A 17,782-nucleotide genomic window follows, 5' to 3' on the forward strand; every position below is an offset into this window, starting at 1 on the left:
CTTCCCCGTCAGAATGCCCTGTGGGCCTGGGGTTTCAGAAGCCTATTTGGAAAATACTGCAGTGTAAGTACCCAGTCTTCTCCAACGCTCGAGGGGTGTGTGGGGGGGAGGCGCTCATGGTGGGCCCACTTCTCCCTGCCCTGTTCCAAGGCCTCTGGGCTCCTGGAGGACTGGGCCAGGGTCTCCTTCGCCACCTCTGCTGCCCCTCCCAAGCCTAGCATGGTGCCTGGCTCTGCTCCCTGGATCTACGGCTTCCCTGGCCTCCCTCTCTACACCTGGAAGCCTCTCTGGAGCCAGGCCAGGCCTTGCTCAGCTTGAGCAGTGACAGGGAAAAGGCGCCCCTCCTGCCCATCCCTGCTCCCTCCGGGTGCTCGGAAGGTCCCTGCGAAGTGGTAAAGGCTGACTGGTGCCTCAACCTCCCCTCCAGTCCTCTGCAAAGGGCACAAGTTTTCAAAATGTGAACCTGATCACATCCTGTTCTGCTTAAGACATTTCCATAGTGCCACGTTTCTCACGGGGCACAAACAACTCACATGGCCCAGGAGGCCTGGATAGCTTGGCCCCATCCACATCTGGGGCCCACTTGAGCCCTGCTCTGCCCGCTTCCTGGGCTGCTTCCCTGTGGGCAGGTACTTCCTGCTGTGCCTTCAGGCCTAGCGGCAGGGCACCACACAGAGCAGCACAGCCCGAGTCTAGGTGTTTAGGGCACTGTACACTCCCTCCCCAATGGCACATGGCCTCGTTGCACATTCATTTTGCTGGAGTATTTGAGAACTTCTTTCCCAAGCAAGGCAGCCTCAAAAGGGGCTCTAAAGTTTTGGCTTTCACTGCATTCCCGACTCCCAGCAGGCAGAGGGCTCAGGAAAGTATTCGGCACTTGTTGGACAAGAGAATAGGATGCCTGCTACTTTATCCCTATCTGTCCCCCCAGCTCTCCCTAATTGTCCCCGACCTGCTTCCACCAGGAAATAACTACTAAAGCCAAATACAAACAACAAAGCAACAACAGAAAACCTTTCTGAGACTGCATGAGGCAACATCTCTCGGAAGGAAGCGCAAGGTGGCCATTTAATACGGTTCCCTTAACAGGAAGGTCTACGGCTGACCTTCAAGTGTGTTTTAGTTACAGAAGTCGGGGCTGTCTGCGATTAATTTGCCAAAGGGCAGGGAGGGAAGGGGACAGCCAGGACTGGCCAGCCGCACTCACCATGGTGAGCCTTCAGAGCTCAGCCTCCCCTGGCACCCCATCTGGGCTCCTCGCCACACTGGGCGGCCCAGAGTAATTTTCCTGGGCCTCAGGTCTGGGGTCAGACTGCTTATTCTCATCTTCCAGTGAGAAAGAAAGAAAGGTGCAGTCAACTCCTAGAACCCAAAAACCATCAGTGATGAAACATGCATCTCTAGGTAAGAAGCTATTCTGAGGCACCCAAGAAGACTGAGGAAATTGCAGTCGCAATGGGTATTGCACATATTTTCTTTTTCTTTAAGAGATGGGATCTTGCTCAGTTGCCCAGGCTGGAGTATAGTGGTGTGATCACAGATCACTGTAGCCTTGAGCTCCTGGGCTCAAGGGATCCTCCTGCCTCATCCTCCTGAGGAGCTGGATTACAGAGGTGCACCACCATGCCCAGCTAATTTTGTGTGTGTGTGTGTGGTGTGTGTGTGTGTGTGTGTGTGGAGACAGGATCTTGCTATGTTGTCCAGGATGGTCCGAACAGCTGGCCTCAAGTGATTCTCCTGCCTTGGCCTTCCAAAGTGCTGGGATTATTATTCATGTTTTCAAATCTCTGAGACTGAGGTGGAAATGGGAAAAACCAAGTATGGCACAGTGGTGAAAAGGACAGGTCATGCTGACAAGGGAGGCCCATTCAAGAAGCAAAGAGCAAGTACGATTCGGTCTCTCGCTAGCTCCACGCTTGACGAGTTTGCCTCCTGGATCTTCAGTCATTCTGACTTTAAAATGGGACAATGCCGCTCACCTCACAGGGGTGGGGAAGAATGAAGATAATGAGGCTGAGAGAAAGAACATGGTGTCTTGCACAAAATAACGGAAGCTATTATTTATAACTGTCAATGTTGTTTTGATTATGGTAGAAGTCTTTTTAATATCAAGATTTCAAATTTAAACAGGTTTCAGTTTGTGGACTGGGGGAAAAAGAACCATATGGAAAAGTCCGTTAATTCATGAGCTCTGATCTTCACCCCTTACATTTCTTTTGGAGATAGGGTCTGGCTCTGTCACCCAGGCTGGAGTGCAGTGGTGTGATCATGGCTCACTGCAGCCTCAAACTCTCGGACTCAAGGGATCCTCCTGCTTCAGCCTCCCTAGTAGCTAGGACCACAGGCATGAACCACCGTGTCTGGCTAATGTTTACAACTTTTTGTAGAGATGGGGTATCACTATGTGTTGCCCAGGCTGGTCTCAAACTCCTGGGCTTAATCGATCCTCCTGCCTCAGCCTCCCAAAGTGCTGGGATTACAGGTATGAGCGATCACACCTGGCCTCAAATTTTATTTTAAATCTGATCTGAGGTAGAGTGAATGAAGTGTGGCAATAAATCCAAGATTTTTTGTCAGAGAAAACTCCTGTGGGCTGGAAGCTTGCGGATGGAACGAGAAGACAGAAAGGGAGTGTGGGCTTCACTGTGGGGTCAGCTTCCGGCTCACTGCAGGAACACAGAATATATTTGTTCTTTATTTTTTAAGAACGTAAGATTTCAAAGTGTGAAGATTTTTCAGTCTTTAGGTCCCCTGCTTTTCTTCACAAACCACCTGCTAGACCTCAGATCTGCCTCTTTTTTCCCCCCAGAATATCCCTTCTCATCTAATTCCTTAATAATTGATTCCTTGCTGTGACAAATCTTTGAGCTAGAATCTTCCTCAAGATCTTTGCGAGTCTAAGATTATCCCCACAATGGTTTCCAGTTGATTTATTTATACTAACACACTGTGTTCTACCACATCACCATCTCCCAACATACCTGTGAAGTAGAATTAAAATGCCAGTCAACCTGTTTAACAGTTGTATCTTACCACTTGTTAACAATTATAATAATACTCCTTTGGAGCAATTATCAGAAAACAAAGCCTCCACCGTACTCACAAGTATTTTTAACTTGTGTTTATATCGAAGTAGTTAGGGACTGTGCCCGCTGAGGGCCTGACGCCCCAGTCTGAATTTAGAAGCTTTGTGCCTTTGAGCAAATTACATACCATCTCTGGGCTCCGCTTTCTCATTCATCAAACTAGGGTAGGGGCAGGACCACTGTCAAGGGGCTGTTTTGAGAATGACAAGCGACACTGACTGCATGGGAAGGACTTGGGCTTGATGTACTCCATAAATGGTGCCGCCCATCCCACTACTCCCACCACCCTATCCCCTCTTACCCACCTCCATGGATGGGGGGCTATAAACCTCAGACAGCTGAAATGCCCTGTGATGGGGTACTCCTGGATGCCACAGAGGGAGAGCAGTTTTGCATCATGTGAGTCAATGAGAGGAGAGACCAGGGTTGATTCTTGAGGGCCGTGATCAGAGTTGACAAAACACAGGGCAGAAGGAAAAAGTGCTTGTCACTCCTCATACACCAATTTGTGTGTGTGTGTGCACGCAGAGAAAGACTCACCTGTGTTTAGTTACGTGCAAAGCTATGTGGATCCAAGTACCCAGCATGGCACAGGAATAGAACGGGCTTCAATGATAGAAAAACGGCAACTAGAATCTCATATGAAAATTAGTTTTCCTAAAATCTAGATTTCTTGAGCTGTAATACACTCAGATCTCCTACCTGAGGCATTAAGGAAAAACAGTTACAACAACAACAAAACTGTAATGAAACTCCAACGGGTCAGTTAGCTAAATTAGAAAGCATGGAACTGAAGAGAAAAGGAAACTCAATTAAATTCTAGCCTCATTATCAAGATCAGATGTCAAGCTACTTCACCATAATTACCTGCTTAAAAATTTAATGATGGTTCTGCATTAATTTCAAAACTAAAGGCACTTATCAGCTATTGAGAATATTTTTAAATGAAAGAATGTTTTATACCTGCCTCCATTTCAATGAAACAGCTAAGTGCTTGAGCCATGTATGGGATTAGGCTATCGAGTCCTCTAATCAATGGTATTATTAGAGACAACAAAAGAGCTAAGAGGATCCTTCTGTAATTCAACTGTAAATTTAAACTGCCTGAGTTACATTATTTCTGGAGTCTAAATATCATAGTGATATACTGCCAATGGAAACAAAAATTTTTTTGATAGGTCACAGATAAGCCTAATGGCTACTTACCATAATCGCTAAAACGATATTCTTGTCAGTATCGAAGATTTGCTGATTAATCAATAGAAACCCAAAAGAGTATGTTTACTAAGGATACTTATCAGTTGGATCAAACAGATCCCAAAGCAAGGGGGAAATGCTTAACTAATACATTTTATTAATAACCACTGACAACTGAGGAAAACTAAACATTCCTTAATGAAAGACTGGAGGAAAATGTTGCAAGAGAAAACCAAACACTTGTATCTCTTTGTTTGAAGTAGACGCTTATAGGCTAAGCACAGTGGCTCATGCCTGTAATCCCAGCACTTTGGGAGGCTGAGGTGGGAGGATTGCTTGAGGCCAGGAGTTCAAGACCAGCCTGTGCAACATAGTGAGACCCTGTTTCTACCCCCCCCCCAAAAAAATCAAAAATTAGCCAGGCACTGTGGTGCAAGCCTGGAGTCCCAGTTACTATGGCGGCTGAGGTGGGAGGATTGCCTGAGCTGGGAGTTCAAGGCTGCAGTGAGCTATGCTCATGCCACTGCACTCTAGCCTGGCCAACACGGCAAGACCTTGTCTCTAAAAACAATGGCAACAAAAAAGTAGATGCTTACACCCTTCACAAATAACCAACATATAGGTTCTAATCCAAGTGTGCATACCATAAAGGTTAAAATAATGTAAAAAATTTTATTAAACTTATTTATGGTCTAAAAATATTAACTATTAATAACTTAGTCTGAGTTTCTTGTAATAAAAAGAACTGTTAGAAGAGTAAAAAGAAATTATACTGCTTCTGCCTTCATGGGAAATACAAATGTATGACACTCATTCTCTTTGGCTTTAGTCATTTTCTTTCTTTTCTCTCTCTCTTTTTTTAATGACATGAAAAAGACAATCTTCCCACAGAGCCTCTAAGTAGCAGCCCTGTACTGGTGTGCCGGGAAGTGTACATAAATGAATGAAAGCAACAGCTAAGAAAACCTTAGTTTAGTAGCTGCCTAAATTCTAATTCCCACTGCATTGTTTTGTAACTCAACAAAGTCCAAGAAAATAATCTTTTTTCCTGGATTTATTTATAAAAGACTTAAATGAGCAAATCCAATGGAAAAGCTGCAATGCCTTTATCATCAACTAAATGACAGGAAAAGGTACATTTTAAATGTTTAGAACAGTATTTTAAAGCAAAACTCCATCATTATGGACTAAAGCCCTTGGACACTGTTTTATGTCTCTCCACTGTCCCCTATGACCTACTGTCCCAAGCTGCCCTCTGTGCTAGTCCCAGACGTGTAAGGGGCCTCATGACATGGTTTGCAGTGACTGGTGGAGATAGGAAAGCATTAAGTGATCTAGGCTATGTTTACCAGCACTGACATGTGTTTTAGAGGGGAAAGTGCCAAGACTCTAATAGTGACTGAGTATTTGTTTTTGAGATGCTCTGCTGGTTGACACAGAGTCCAGTACTCCCCTGGCCCCTCCCAAACTGGCTGGTGTGGGCAGGTCAGTCTTCATGGGCCATTCCAATACAGAATACAGGGACCTGTGGCCGGGGATTCCCAGCAGATGACAGCAGGTGCTTGCTTGTGTTTGGCACCTAAATGAGAGGGCTGCTAAACTGGCATGTGTTTGCTTTAAACCAGATCATGTAACATGAGACACTTTCGTGTCTGACTTTAGAGTATACAGGTTTTTGCCTTGATTGCAGATTTAAATAGATGGTTTAAAAAGCTCCTAAAAACCAACAGGGCTGATATTTATACAATTAGTATGGCCTCTACACTGACTGTTCTTACCTCAACATCCTTTTTTAGTTTTTCCAGGAAGACCTTCTTGTTGTTGTCATCAATATAAATCTTTTGGCCTTCATTAATGAAATCATTATCTTTCAGAGTTGGCAGTTCTTTGGCCTAAAACAAATGAGAAAAAGAATGACAAAGAAGCTTGAATAAAACCTAAAAAAACCACATACACCTTCCAACCCTGGACATTGAAGTTTGCCCCGTTCACCACCACAGGGGTCTTACCCCAACAATAAAATAGGAGAAAGCTTGCATACCACCGGGGGGCGCCAGTGAGCTGCAACCTCTGGACGCATTCCCAGCAGTGGGGTGGGGGTCGGACAGACTCCGTATTATAAGGCTTTTTGTAACACATTTCATGTTTTTCAGAGGAACGAACCTGACTGCTTTCTTAGATTCACTTTCTTACAAGAAGTCTTCTAAGTATAGAATTTGTATTCTTGGCATATTTTCCCAGGAACCCTCTTCTTACTGGTATAATCCAACTCCATCCCTCCTCCCACTTTTGGGTAGCCGTTGCTTGGCTCACATTACAAATAACATATCTTGTCTCAGAACAGCCCCATCCATAATCATATCTACTTTCTGCACCAGGGAGAACATGTGGTCCGAGGTTAGCCATCTGCCCTTCCCAGCCTTCCTGTTCACCACTCCAAGAAGGAAATTCTCTTCTCATTTGGACAGTATCAAAGAAAAAAGGTCTTCTCTTAACATAAACGTATTAAGATGAGAGTTCTACCTTTTACAAATGAACAAAAGGGTGAGCTAACAAGTAAACTGCACTTATACCAACCAACACAAAGCAATGGGCAACTATTAAAACATGGGTCATGAGCAGAAAACACTGTGGCTTGTATTGTAGCAAACAGAATATAGGCATATAGTTTTAAAACTGTGGATTATTCTATTTAACTTTGTACAACCTGCGTTCAGTATGAGCTCAAAATCTCCCACCACTTTCAGCTAACCATAGCTTGTTTATTTCAGCAGAAAGAAATCCAATGTCATGCACTGCCTTTCCCTGTATGTTGATGAATCTGGAATGGTCCTCTTTTCCGTAGGTGTGAACCAAATGAAAACAAAATAATCCAAGGAAGCAACATGCTTTCCTTCCTGGCTCCGGCACTGTTCCTCCTCCCTCCTTATTCAGAGCAACGAAAGAACACTCCCTGGGTCCATCTCCTGAATCTTTCACATGCTCACTTCCCCTCTTCTTTATAAAGTATAGACATGCATGTAAACATAGTCACATCTATTTACACCCACACATATGTAAATAAATTATGCATTTCTAAATTAGTCGCTTTGGCTACTAACTTTGAGAAAGTTTTAACAGTTTTGCAACTTTGAATTAGATATGACCACAATCTTTATAAGCCAAATAGAATTATCCTTACAAAGCAGGTACAGCAAGGCCCAGAAATGTCAAGATTCGATTCAATAAGCAGTTACTGAGTAAGTCAAATACAGAGACGCAAACATGAATAGGCCACAATTTCTGCTGTAAAGGAGTTTGTAATCTCATACGGGAGAATGGTATGAAAGCAAGTAGGTAGAAAATAAAGCAGGATGTGTACATGAGATGTAAAGATAAATACTAACATTCCAGGGGAGGTTGATATAATTTCAAACACTTTTATGCTGAGTTATTGAGTCTTTTAAGAAATGAAAATGCAATGCCATTCTTCACAAAATTTTACGATGCGCCTGCTAAACCCCCTAAATCTGTCATTAGTAATTTTAAAATAAGGCAATACACGAACCCCCCACTCCCACAAACCTTGAATGTGAAGACTGCGCAATATTAAATGTTTGAGTTCATCACACTAGATTACAAGGTTTCTCTCCTATTAGAACTGTAAACATAATGAAGTTTCACCAAGAATGAAATGCAAGGTTGTGAGGTTTAACAAAACTCAGAGGGCAATGAGAAGATAAACACTGCCCAAAATAGAAAATTGCAAGCATGTTAGAAAAAAGGGTTGAGGCCAGACCTACACACAAAAACAGGAGACGGAGAAGGATCGTAATTTTCCAAGCAGACACCTTGGGCATTTTTCTGTGTCATTATGTGTTGGCGATGGAAGGTGTGTGGGTGGGGGTGTTAAGGATTATCTGCCTCAATTCCACAACTCATTTTATATGTGTAAGAAAAGAAGGGTAGAGGGTGTTTTTTCTGGTTTTGTATAAATGTGAGAAACCTGAAGGCAGAGATGACAGACCCCAGACAAGGCAGTAAATTACACGCTGGATGTGTGTTTGTAACACAAGTCACATTAATGAAGATGAATGCCACTTCAGGTTCACCCCAGCAGAATTACATCATGTGACAGGGAAAGTATAATCCTGCCTCATAAAACTCTGGACACCCTGTACTCTATGACTAAGCTGACTTGTGAATTTCACAGGCACTAGGGACGTATTTAGATTGGATCAAGTTCAAAAAAGGGCACCCAGATTGGCTAAAAGACTTAAGGGCTTATTGAAAGGATCAAGAGGCAAAGGCGGGTCCCGGCAGGGCAGCTGCCAGCATGGAATCTAACACTGGTCTACAGATATCAACCTTCCAAATGCTTGCTGCAAGACAGAGTGCTCAGGGGCATGAAGGTTTTGGGGTCATGAATCCTGAGGTGGCAATCCTGGTTCCACCCCTTGCTTGCCAGGGGCCAGGGGCCAGGTTCCCGGACCTCTCCAGCCTGTTTCCATAGATGCAGAAGGGGGAAAACACCGCCGCCGCTACCACTTGCAGCTGCCTTAGGTACCCTGCTTAGCGCTTCGTGTGTGTCATTTTACTCACATCTGTCATCTACCTTTAGTCTTTGCAACAACCTTAACTATTATTCTTATTCACGTTTTACATTCAAGGAAACTGAGATTATGCAATTTAACTAAGGTCTCCCAGTTTGCGGAGTGATGAGCTGAGATGGGAACTTTAGCCATTCTGCTGAGGTAGAGTTGTGCTGGGAACTCAACCAGAAACCATGTGACAGATTCAAATAGTGAGTGGTGCTTGTAATCACAGTGACCACCCCCAGCACCATCACTGTGGGCATGTAACAAAGTGCACGGATTTAAAATGGCTATTACAGGGTGAAAGGCTTTTTTTTTTTTAAACGAAAGTTTAACTGTTTTTATTAAGAACAAGATAGGCTAGGCATGGCAGCTCGCACCTGCAACCTCAGCATGCTGGGAGTCTGAGACAGGAGGTTCACTGGAGTCCAGAAGTTCGAGACCAATCTGGCTAACATAGTGAGACTCCATCTCTACAAAAAAGTAATGAAACATATGAGACAGGCATGGTGGTGTGCGCCTGTCATCCCAGCTACTTGGGAGGCTGAGGTAGGAGAATCACCTGAGTCTGGGAGGTCAAGGTTGCAGAGAGCCATGACTGCGCCACTGCACTCCAGCCTGGGTGACATAGGAAGATCCTATCTCAAAACAAAAACAAACAACAACAACAAAAAGAGATGACAAAGGTTAAGTCACCTGACAATGATTCACTCTCAAGAAAATCTTATTGCTTAGCTTTTTAAAAGAAATTTCAATATATCCCTCTGATAATGAGCAGTGCTTATATTAGAAACAGCTTTTTTTAAAATGTGGAAAACTATTATACTATGATTTAATGAACTTAATAAACTCTTGGCGTAAAACTGCCTACAAAGATGACGTCTGCAGAGCAGCAGAAAATTAACTGTGGGCAGCGACAGCTTAATGTAGCAACAGATTCTACCCTTTGCTTTTAAACACTGGATTATTTGCACTTCGAGTTTTCCAAGCTTATAGTCACTGGGTCTGGTTCTTTAATGAGTGTCTTTGATATCTTTTCTAGTTCAGTGCAGAAACAGCCAGAGGGTGGAGGAAACCCCCAGGGCTAACTAAAGACAGCTCAGAAATGCTTCTTAGCTGTGGACTCTCCCAGGCCGGCTTCCAGCCAGCGGTCAGCAACCTTTCTGAAGTGGCGGCAGGCCGAGTCTTTATTTGTTCTGAATTCAGCCCTGGCCAGTTTTGTGGAGATCAGAGCCTCTAAGTAAGGCGGGGCGACTGCTATACGACCCTCTGTACTTGCTGGGAGGGGTCGAGGGTGTGGGAGGGAACTACTCTTCCCCACCCCATCCTCCTCCGTGTGTCCAGTCCTGAGCTGCCCGAGTGCGGGGCCCCAGAGCTGCCCCAAGGCCCTGGCCAGCTGAGGCCCCGTGAGTAAATACAGGCCAGCGCAGAGCCAGGCTAGCACAGGCAGGACTGTTTTCTCTCTTGCATGAGGTAATCTGCTGTGGTGGGTTGGATTCCAAGTGGCATTCATCTCCGCTAATGTGATGTGTAAATGCACAAACACAGCCACAGGCATCAGCAGAGGGACACTGTTCCCCCTGCAGCCTGGCTGTCCTGCTTCCCGTTCGGATAAAATGAGCCCTTCACTGTCATGTGGGGTGATGCCCGACCCCAGGTCGATTTGGCATGGCTCAGGTTTCCATGTAGGAGAAAGAATGAAGCCCGTGGTTATGAGAACACACTGGATCCAGGCTGCCTGGGTTGTAGCTCTGCAACTCCAATTATTAGCTGTGTGACTATGGCAAGTTACCTAACCTCTCTGTGGCTTGGTTTTCCATCTTTAAAGAGGGATCTGCAAACATAGGGTTGTGAGGATTGCATGAGTTCACACATGTAAAAAGGCCAAAATGGTGCCTGCCACAGTGTGTTATACACAAACGTTGTTACATGCTAGTCATGTTCTCAAGTATGGTTTATGGATCTAGAAAAAGCTCATCGCTGATCAATCCAGAGCCATATTTTTCTTTTAAAAAATATATTGGCATATTTAACATTTTAATACTAGCTGTGATGTTCTGGGCCAGTTGCTTTATCTGCCCAAACCTCAGTTTCCTTAATTACATAATGGGAAAATAATACTGCACCTACGTAATAGGGTTAGTGTGTAAATCAAATGACACAAAGCACATAGTGCCTGCAATAACAACTTGCTATGTTTGTTTCTTCTTTCCCAACTTTCTAATAAAATAAGATCTTTAAACTTAGGATATCTTCTAGTTGATACCCGGATGATTAAAAAAAAACAATTTATGATGTCAGTAATCTAAACCTGGGGTGTCCAATCTTTTGGCTTCCCTGGGCCACACTGGAAGAATCGTCTTGGGCCACACATAAAATCACTGAACACTAATGAGAGCTGATGAGCTTAAAAAAAAAAAAAATCACAAAAAAACTCATGTTTTAAGAAAGTTTACGGATTTGTATTGGGCCGCATTCAAAGCCGTCCTGGTCCCACGCAGCCGTGAGCTGCAGGTTGGATAAGCTTGATTAAAGCTGCAGGTTGGATAAGCTTGATTTAAACGATGTTTAAAATTTCCTTGGTTTTTAGGTTTTATCTGCTAGTTACAAACATGTCACATGAATTATCTACATACTGCCTTCAAATTTGGAAGACACTTTTGTTACTGCACACTGCAGACAAACATACCGTACATGAGTGCAAGGTTAATATTTCATTTCACTACACAGGACACACGGGGAACACAGAGGGTACATGAGACACGACGCATCAAAGGTGACACGGCCCGAGGCTGACCTCCCTGCCTTGGTGGTTCTAGTTCCCTACTCTGCTTTGCAAACCTTAATTGTGAATTCTCCTGGCTAGAAAAACCTCTGTGATCACCTGCAAAAGCTATTCCTAGTAAGAAACCTCACTGAAAAGACCTTTTTTAAACTGAAACCCAAATGAGAGTAAAATGATTCTATCTTACAATAAAAATTGGACTGGTTAAATTCCTGAATAATCTGCAACTGATGATAGTTATTCAATATATGAAATAAGATGTAATGATTTTACATATCTGGCCAAAGACAGCAATTTGCTGACTTTTATCTTACCTTAATTTTCCAAGGGTTAGTTTTTCTCAGTGAGCACATTATAATAGTGGGTAATTTAGTGCATGCTCTTTTGCTGACCTAAAGCAAAAATCCACAAGCTGAAATCTTAGTAGCCAGAAAATATAACCAAAATACTAGGGAACAGTGAACTCACTCCCAGGGAGCAGTGAATTCACTGGGAACATTTAGCTTGCCATGAGTTGTAAAAAGAAAATTTATTATAAACATTTGTGTATATATAATACATTTATTACAGACATTTCTCCTTCATTTTGAAAAGTTTTTGGCTTTTAAAGCACAGCATCACAGGCCTCAGCAAGTCTACTGTAAGTCAACAGTGAGAAACACACTGTGTGATAATACAGGTCATGGTCAAAAATAGTTTGTGTGTCATTAAGACACAACATGAATGTGAGAAGTGAGATCCACACTCGGCTGAGTCACAGCCTGAAGATAACCAACACATGCGTAAGGCTTTCAGTGGATAAAAGCCTCTCAACAGAATTACTTGTTCCCTAGGGTTCAGTAAAAGATATAAATGATCTCTAAGGACAGATTTGGCCAGGGGGTTGGGATTAAAAAACGGAAAACATATCAGGACAGTTACCAAGTTTAGAGCCCTCATTTTTAGAATTTCTAAACACATGCCGCCTTTTAGCAGAGACCTGTGGTATAGAAATTACAGAATTCCATGAGAGCAAAGGAGATGCAGCACTGTTGGCTTCCCAGAACTGGTAAAAAAAAAAAAAAAAAAAGGAGCTAAAAAGCAACACCTAAAAAATTCCTGCTTAATATTACTTATTTACTACTTCTATGCTTAAAAATTCCAAATGACTAAGAACCTTTGCAGAATCTCCAAAACCAAAACCAAAACAATGTGTTTACCAAAAGGAGTTAAATGCTTATTTGTTTCAAGTGGGAATTAACTCATTTGTGTATGTATATATGTGCTTATTTCATTAGGTTCTGTGATTTGATGTATAAATGCTGTCATTCATATGGAGTTTAGCAATATTGGGTATTTTAAGGTTTAGTAAAGCCAGAAGTTATATGAAATTTTATTTTAGTGAGATTTTTAAAAAACTATCTTTTAGATGACAAATTTTTAAAAATCACAGACTTCAAACTATAGTCTGAGTTCTGTTTAAAGTTATGTTTCAAACTAAAGTATCATTGGATTTTGAATGATCATTCTGAACTTTAATTACACAAGAAGAGTGAACTGTATGGGGTAAATGGCCATTAATAACTGGAAATAGAAAACACATGAATCTAAAACGCACAGAGCAAAAATCTTTATAATATAGAGCCAAGTTTTCATTTCAGTTTGCATGGAAACCTTACTGGGAAGAAGAATGGCAGCCAGTCACACTTGAGTGTCTAATGCAAACAGGATTTTGGCACTAGGTTTTAATGCAAGGGATAATACATATCATAGTACTCTGTGATTAAAGGACTTGTATTTCAGAATGAAATGAATTTTTTGTTCGATATGCCCATTTGGCAACCTATTTATTTATTTTTTAAGTCTAATTGTAAGCCTCGATGTCAAAGACTGCTGCCGGGTGTCCTTTTGATGCGCTGTTACTGTGACACTCAGAGCTGAATGCTCAACATAAAAAATATGTAGTAATTATTGTTTTATATTAGAACTGCTTGTGTTCCTGATTTACTTGTTATTCCAAGCTCACCCAAATGAAAATAAACTTGCAAAAAATAAAACCCCTTTCGCCGTGCTTGCAAAAATCTTCATAAAAATCAGAGTGTATGGAACTGAAAACATAATTCACAAGTATTTCTATAAGGGAAGGAATTTTAGGTAATCCTTATGTTAGCGCTGGGATAAAAATAATTTGATGGAATAACATCATACGTGGTATCAATTTTGGGGTAATAAGAGATGCTAGGGATTTATAATGAAATCAGTTCTGCTTCTCGGAACATCTAAGCCACAAATTTGATACATGAAAAGGCAAATTAGTGGATATGGAGAAAGTTCATACAGAAGTAGCAAAGAAAAAGGGTGGTTTTGCACAAATAGTACATATACCAACCTTCTTTAACTACATAAGCAGAATGTCTATACAAGTTCATGGTTTGAGAAATGATCTAAGAGGTCATTAATAACTTCTAATTTTCACAGTGAAAACAGTGAGAATGTGCACATCTGTGACTGGCATCCAGATGTGAACATTTTATAATTTTTATTTTGAATCTGTTTATGTATGAATGTGGAAAGAAAATATACCTCAACATACTTGTGAAACAGTGCTGTAAGCAAGCCGTGCAAAACTGGAGAAGCGCTATTATAATTTTGTAAGTTACAACTGTTAGGGCTGGCAAAACCTAGCTGTTGGCAATTTTCCCTCAGGCTAATATGTAAAAAGTGAAATTTATTCCTTTTTTAATACTGTCATATTTTATGACCACAACTCTATGTGGTGATGTCAAAGGTGATGGTTTGGTCTTCCTCCACAAACTGGGATATGACAGCTGAACTGCATACAAGACCTACCAAACAGGACCTACGGGATGGGTTTGTTCCAGTCGTAACAGAAGATTCTGGTGTGCAGATGTCTATGGTGATAATCTAAGAAATGTCAAAGGCTGAACACTCAAGGAGTCTGCTAACTCCTCTAGATTTCCGGTTTAATTCTAACATATTAAACGAACATATTAAAGATCACTATTTAATTAAGAATTATACATCTGTAGCAACCTGGCTTAAATTCAGACCACATACTAAATTTTAGAAGTCTTCTCTCCACCCCAACTTTTTCTAGAACCAACTAAGAGTTGTTAGCTTAAAAATATTCCCATATCTAACAGCACTGCTCCATGTGTGCTTGGGATACTCTGAGTTGATTTCATTCCAGTGAGATAAAGATTAATCTGAGGCAAATGAGAGCTGATACAGTACCATAAGCCATAAGTCATAAAGCCCTGAGGACTTTAATGCTGTCATCTGAGTGAAAATCTGGAAAGTGTTCACAAGAGTCACTGCATGTGATCCTCTTTTTGTCACGTGCCATGCTTAACAGTTAAGAAAAATTCTAAATGAAGCTTTAAAACTTCAATCCCAGAACACCCCTCACGGTTTACATAGGGGGTTCTTATCTATATCTGCTGAACAGAACATTTTTTCCCCTATCAATCATAGCAATCACCTTAATCTACATAAATCTGGAACAGAGAAGATGTTAGTCATGGTCAGGCCAGGACTTCTCCAAGTGGGGCCAACTGCTGAACCACATCTCTGGAGGAAGATGCAGGAAAGCTTCATTTGAAACAAGAGATTCTCACCAACACTAAAGCCTGAGGACCAATGACGCAGGCAAATCCTTTAATTTTACAAATGAGGACAAAGTCAGATGACCTATACTCAAACCCCATTAATGCAGCCCTGTGCCCCCAGGGCTGGGACTCAGCTCCCCTAACCCTCTGTTTGGAGTCCTTCACCCAAATCTCCCTTTTATAAAATGTCTCTGGTCCAGAAGGTGGATGTTAGTGGTGCTGCCTTTAAGGTCTGAGAAAGAAGCCCTGCTTCTGCCCTAATGGGAAACTTTCCCCTGCACTTTGGGTGGTAGGATTGGTGTCCATAACTAACACTGGCTGGCAAAGGGGAATGATTCCCTTCCATCTTGGAAGAAAAGGAATTTTACAGAAGGCGGTTAAAGCATTAGCTGAATTGAGGGCCTAAAAAGCTTGACAACCCCCCTTTAACCGATGATCCGCCCACAGTGGAAAAGGAGGCACTTCTTAGCTGAGCGGCAAATAAAGATTTCCAGAAGGATACACTGCTGTGCTTTTGTGTCACGCTTGGGGAGCCCGCCACCCTGGCCACCTCCCTTCAACGGCAGCCCAGATGACCAGATAGAGGTAGTAATTAATTATAATTTGTTACAATTTAAAGACCACAAAAGAAATGCTGAACACTGGTTTCGAAAAGCATTTTTAGATGTAAAGGTATTAATGATTAATCCTCTCGAACCCTCAGTTGGTAATAGGTAAAATGTCGGAGACGGTGACAGTCACTTAATTGCTGGTGCAATTCAGAGTGCCTGAGAATGGACAAGGCGGCTTTTTGTAGCCCATTATCAAAGTGTCAACAATGATTATTGCCAATATAGTTCCACAAATGCCAATTGCAGGGCAGCTGTTTTCTTTCAAATGGGTTTCAGGAAGAAGGCTGCATGTTAAAAGGAATCTTCTTATTGTGACCCTATGGCTCCATTACACACGCTTTACTTTACCTAATAAAATCAGACATGACTTTTGAGAAGAACTGTGCAGGATGATGAACAAAATGCATATTTGTGTAAATCCCCAGGACTCTCTCTCTCAAGAACATGGGCTTTTTAAAGAGTCAGGTCAAACCCCCCAGAAATCAAGTGAGTCCAGTTATGTTTTCTTTTACTTCCCTAGGTCCCCTGCTGAGTCGCTCACTAGCAGGCAGCATGCTAAGACTGTCATTTGTAAAAAGCAGCCTGCTCAGCTATAATTACTAATTTGATGTCACACTGGAATTGCAGCGCAGCTGTGAAAAGATCGACCACCAGGGAGGTTCGCATTTCTCTGTCTCATTTAGAGGAGGCGAAACTGCTGGAGCCATGAATGGGAGATGCCCTTCCATTAAAAAGGAAAGAATTAAAGAATAAAACAAGTCATAGCAGCTGTCAGAATTTGACAATGGTTATTTTTTTTTAAAGCACTGTTCTGCTCTTAAAAAAAAAATCCTCAAGACATCTGTACATGCATGTTCTGGGACTTGTTGCCATGAAAGTGATCCCATTGTTAGAATATAACTTATTTCCTTCAGTTCCATCTTCATGATTATGCTAATACAAATCACACTAATTACATGTCAAGCTAAAATCTAAGGGATGGGACTTGTCTGCACCTATATCGCTAAATATTTGAAATGACAGTTTCAAAACTTGTCATCAACAAGTTAAAAGTATGGAAAATTAAAACAGTTATAATGACTCATATGAAAGAAAACCTGGGAAGAATAAGAATTGAGATTACTAATTAAGCTATGTCACCAGAGATTCTCTATGCAGATTTTTTTTTTTTTTTTTTTTTGAGACAGGGTCTTGCTGTCTTTCAGGCTGGAATGCAGTGGTGTGAACACGGCTCACTGTAGCTGTGATCAACATCCTGAGTTCAAGCAATCCTCCCACGTAGCTCGGGCCACAAGTGTGCACCACCATGTCCAGCTAATTTTTGTACTGTTTGTAGAGTTGGGGGTCTTGCTATGTTTCCCAGGGTGGTCTTGAACTCCTGAGCTCAGGCTATCCTCTAGCCTCAGTCTCCCAAAGTGTTGGGATTACAGGTGTGAGCCAGCAGGTCCAGCCCTCTAGAAAGATTGTTCTTTGTACCATAACGGTCATTTGGAAAGGAATATAGTTATATATAAGAGCAATGAAAATAATATTCTTGCAAATCATTTATAAAAGGCTAAAATGTAGAAAATAAGTATTTTTAGCCTTCCCCAAATATTTCAAACCAGAGGAACCAGTAGATTGTTTTGATAGCATTTTTTCCCCCAATGTCTGATCATAAAAAGAAGCATTTATGATTTGTGAACACAATGAATGGTATGCTTTTTGGAAGAGTCAAAAATCCTAACTGATCATGGAAAGAAAACCCAAAAGTTGGCAGAAAAGGGAAAGCAAGGACTTTTTTTAAAAGTTAAAAATGTTTTTAAGAGTTTGGCTCTATTAATACATTTTATTTGATCTATTTCAGTTTAACAAACATTTCTAGATTATACAAAACACTGCCTATCAGAGAGAGAAGCATGATCTCTACCGAGTCACGAAT

The 17,782-nt window shown here is 41.8% G+C and overlaps 1 protein-coding gene across 3 annotated transcripts in view; it reads right to left on the bottom strand.

Annotated features, from left to right (window-relative positions):
• PIP4K2A (phosphatidylinositol-5-phosphate 4-kinase type 2 alpha) overlaps positions 1-17,782 on the bottom strand; it is a 184,832-nt gene that overhangs the window by 9,052 nt on the left and 157,998 nt on the right. For all 3 annotated transcript variants that reach the window (XM_033209312.1, XM_033209313.1, XM_033209311.1), the window contains one exon: positions 6,062-6,175. In XM_033209312.1, the coding sequence (XP_033065203.1) occupies positions 6,062-6,175 (114 nt within the window). The remainder of the gene's footprint in view (positions 1-6,061; positions 6,176-17,782) is intronic.

This window comes from Trachypithecus francoisi, unplaced genomic scaffold (genome assembly GCF_009764315.1).
Source record: "Trachypithecus francoisi isolate TF-2019V2 unplaced genomic scaffold, Tfra_2.0 Lachesis_group9, whole genome shotgun sequence".
Lineage (NCBI taxonomy): Eukaryota > Metazoa > Chordata > Mammalia > Primates > Cercopithecidae > Trachypithecus > Trachypithecus francoisi.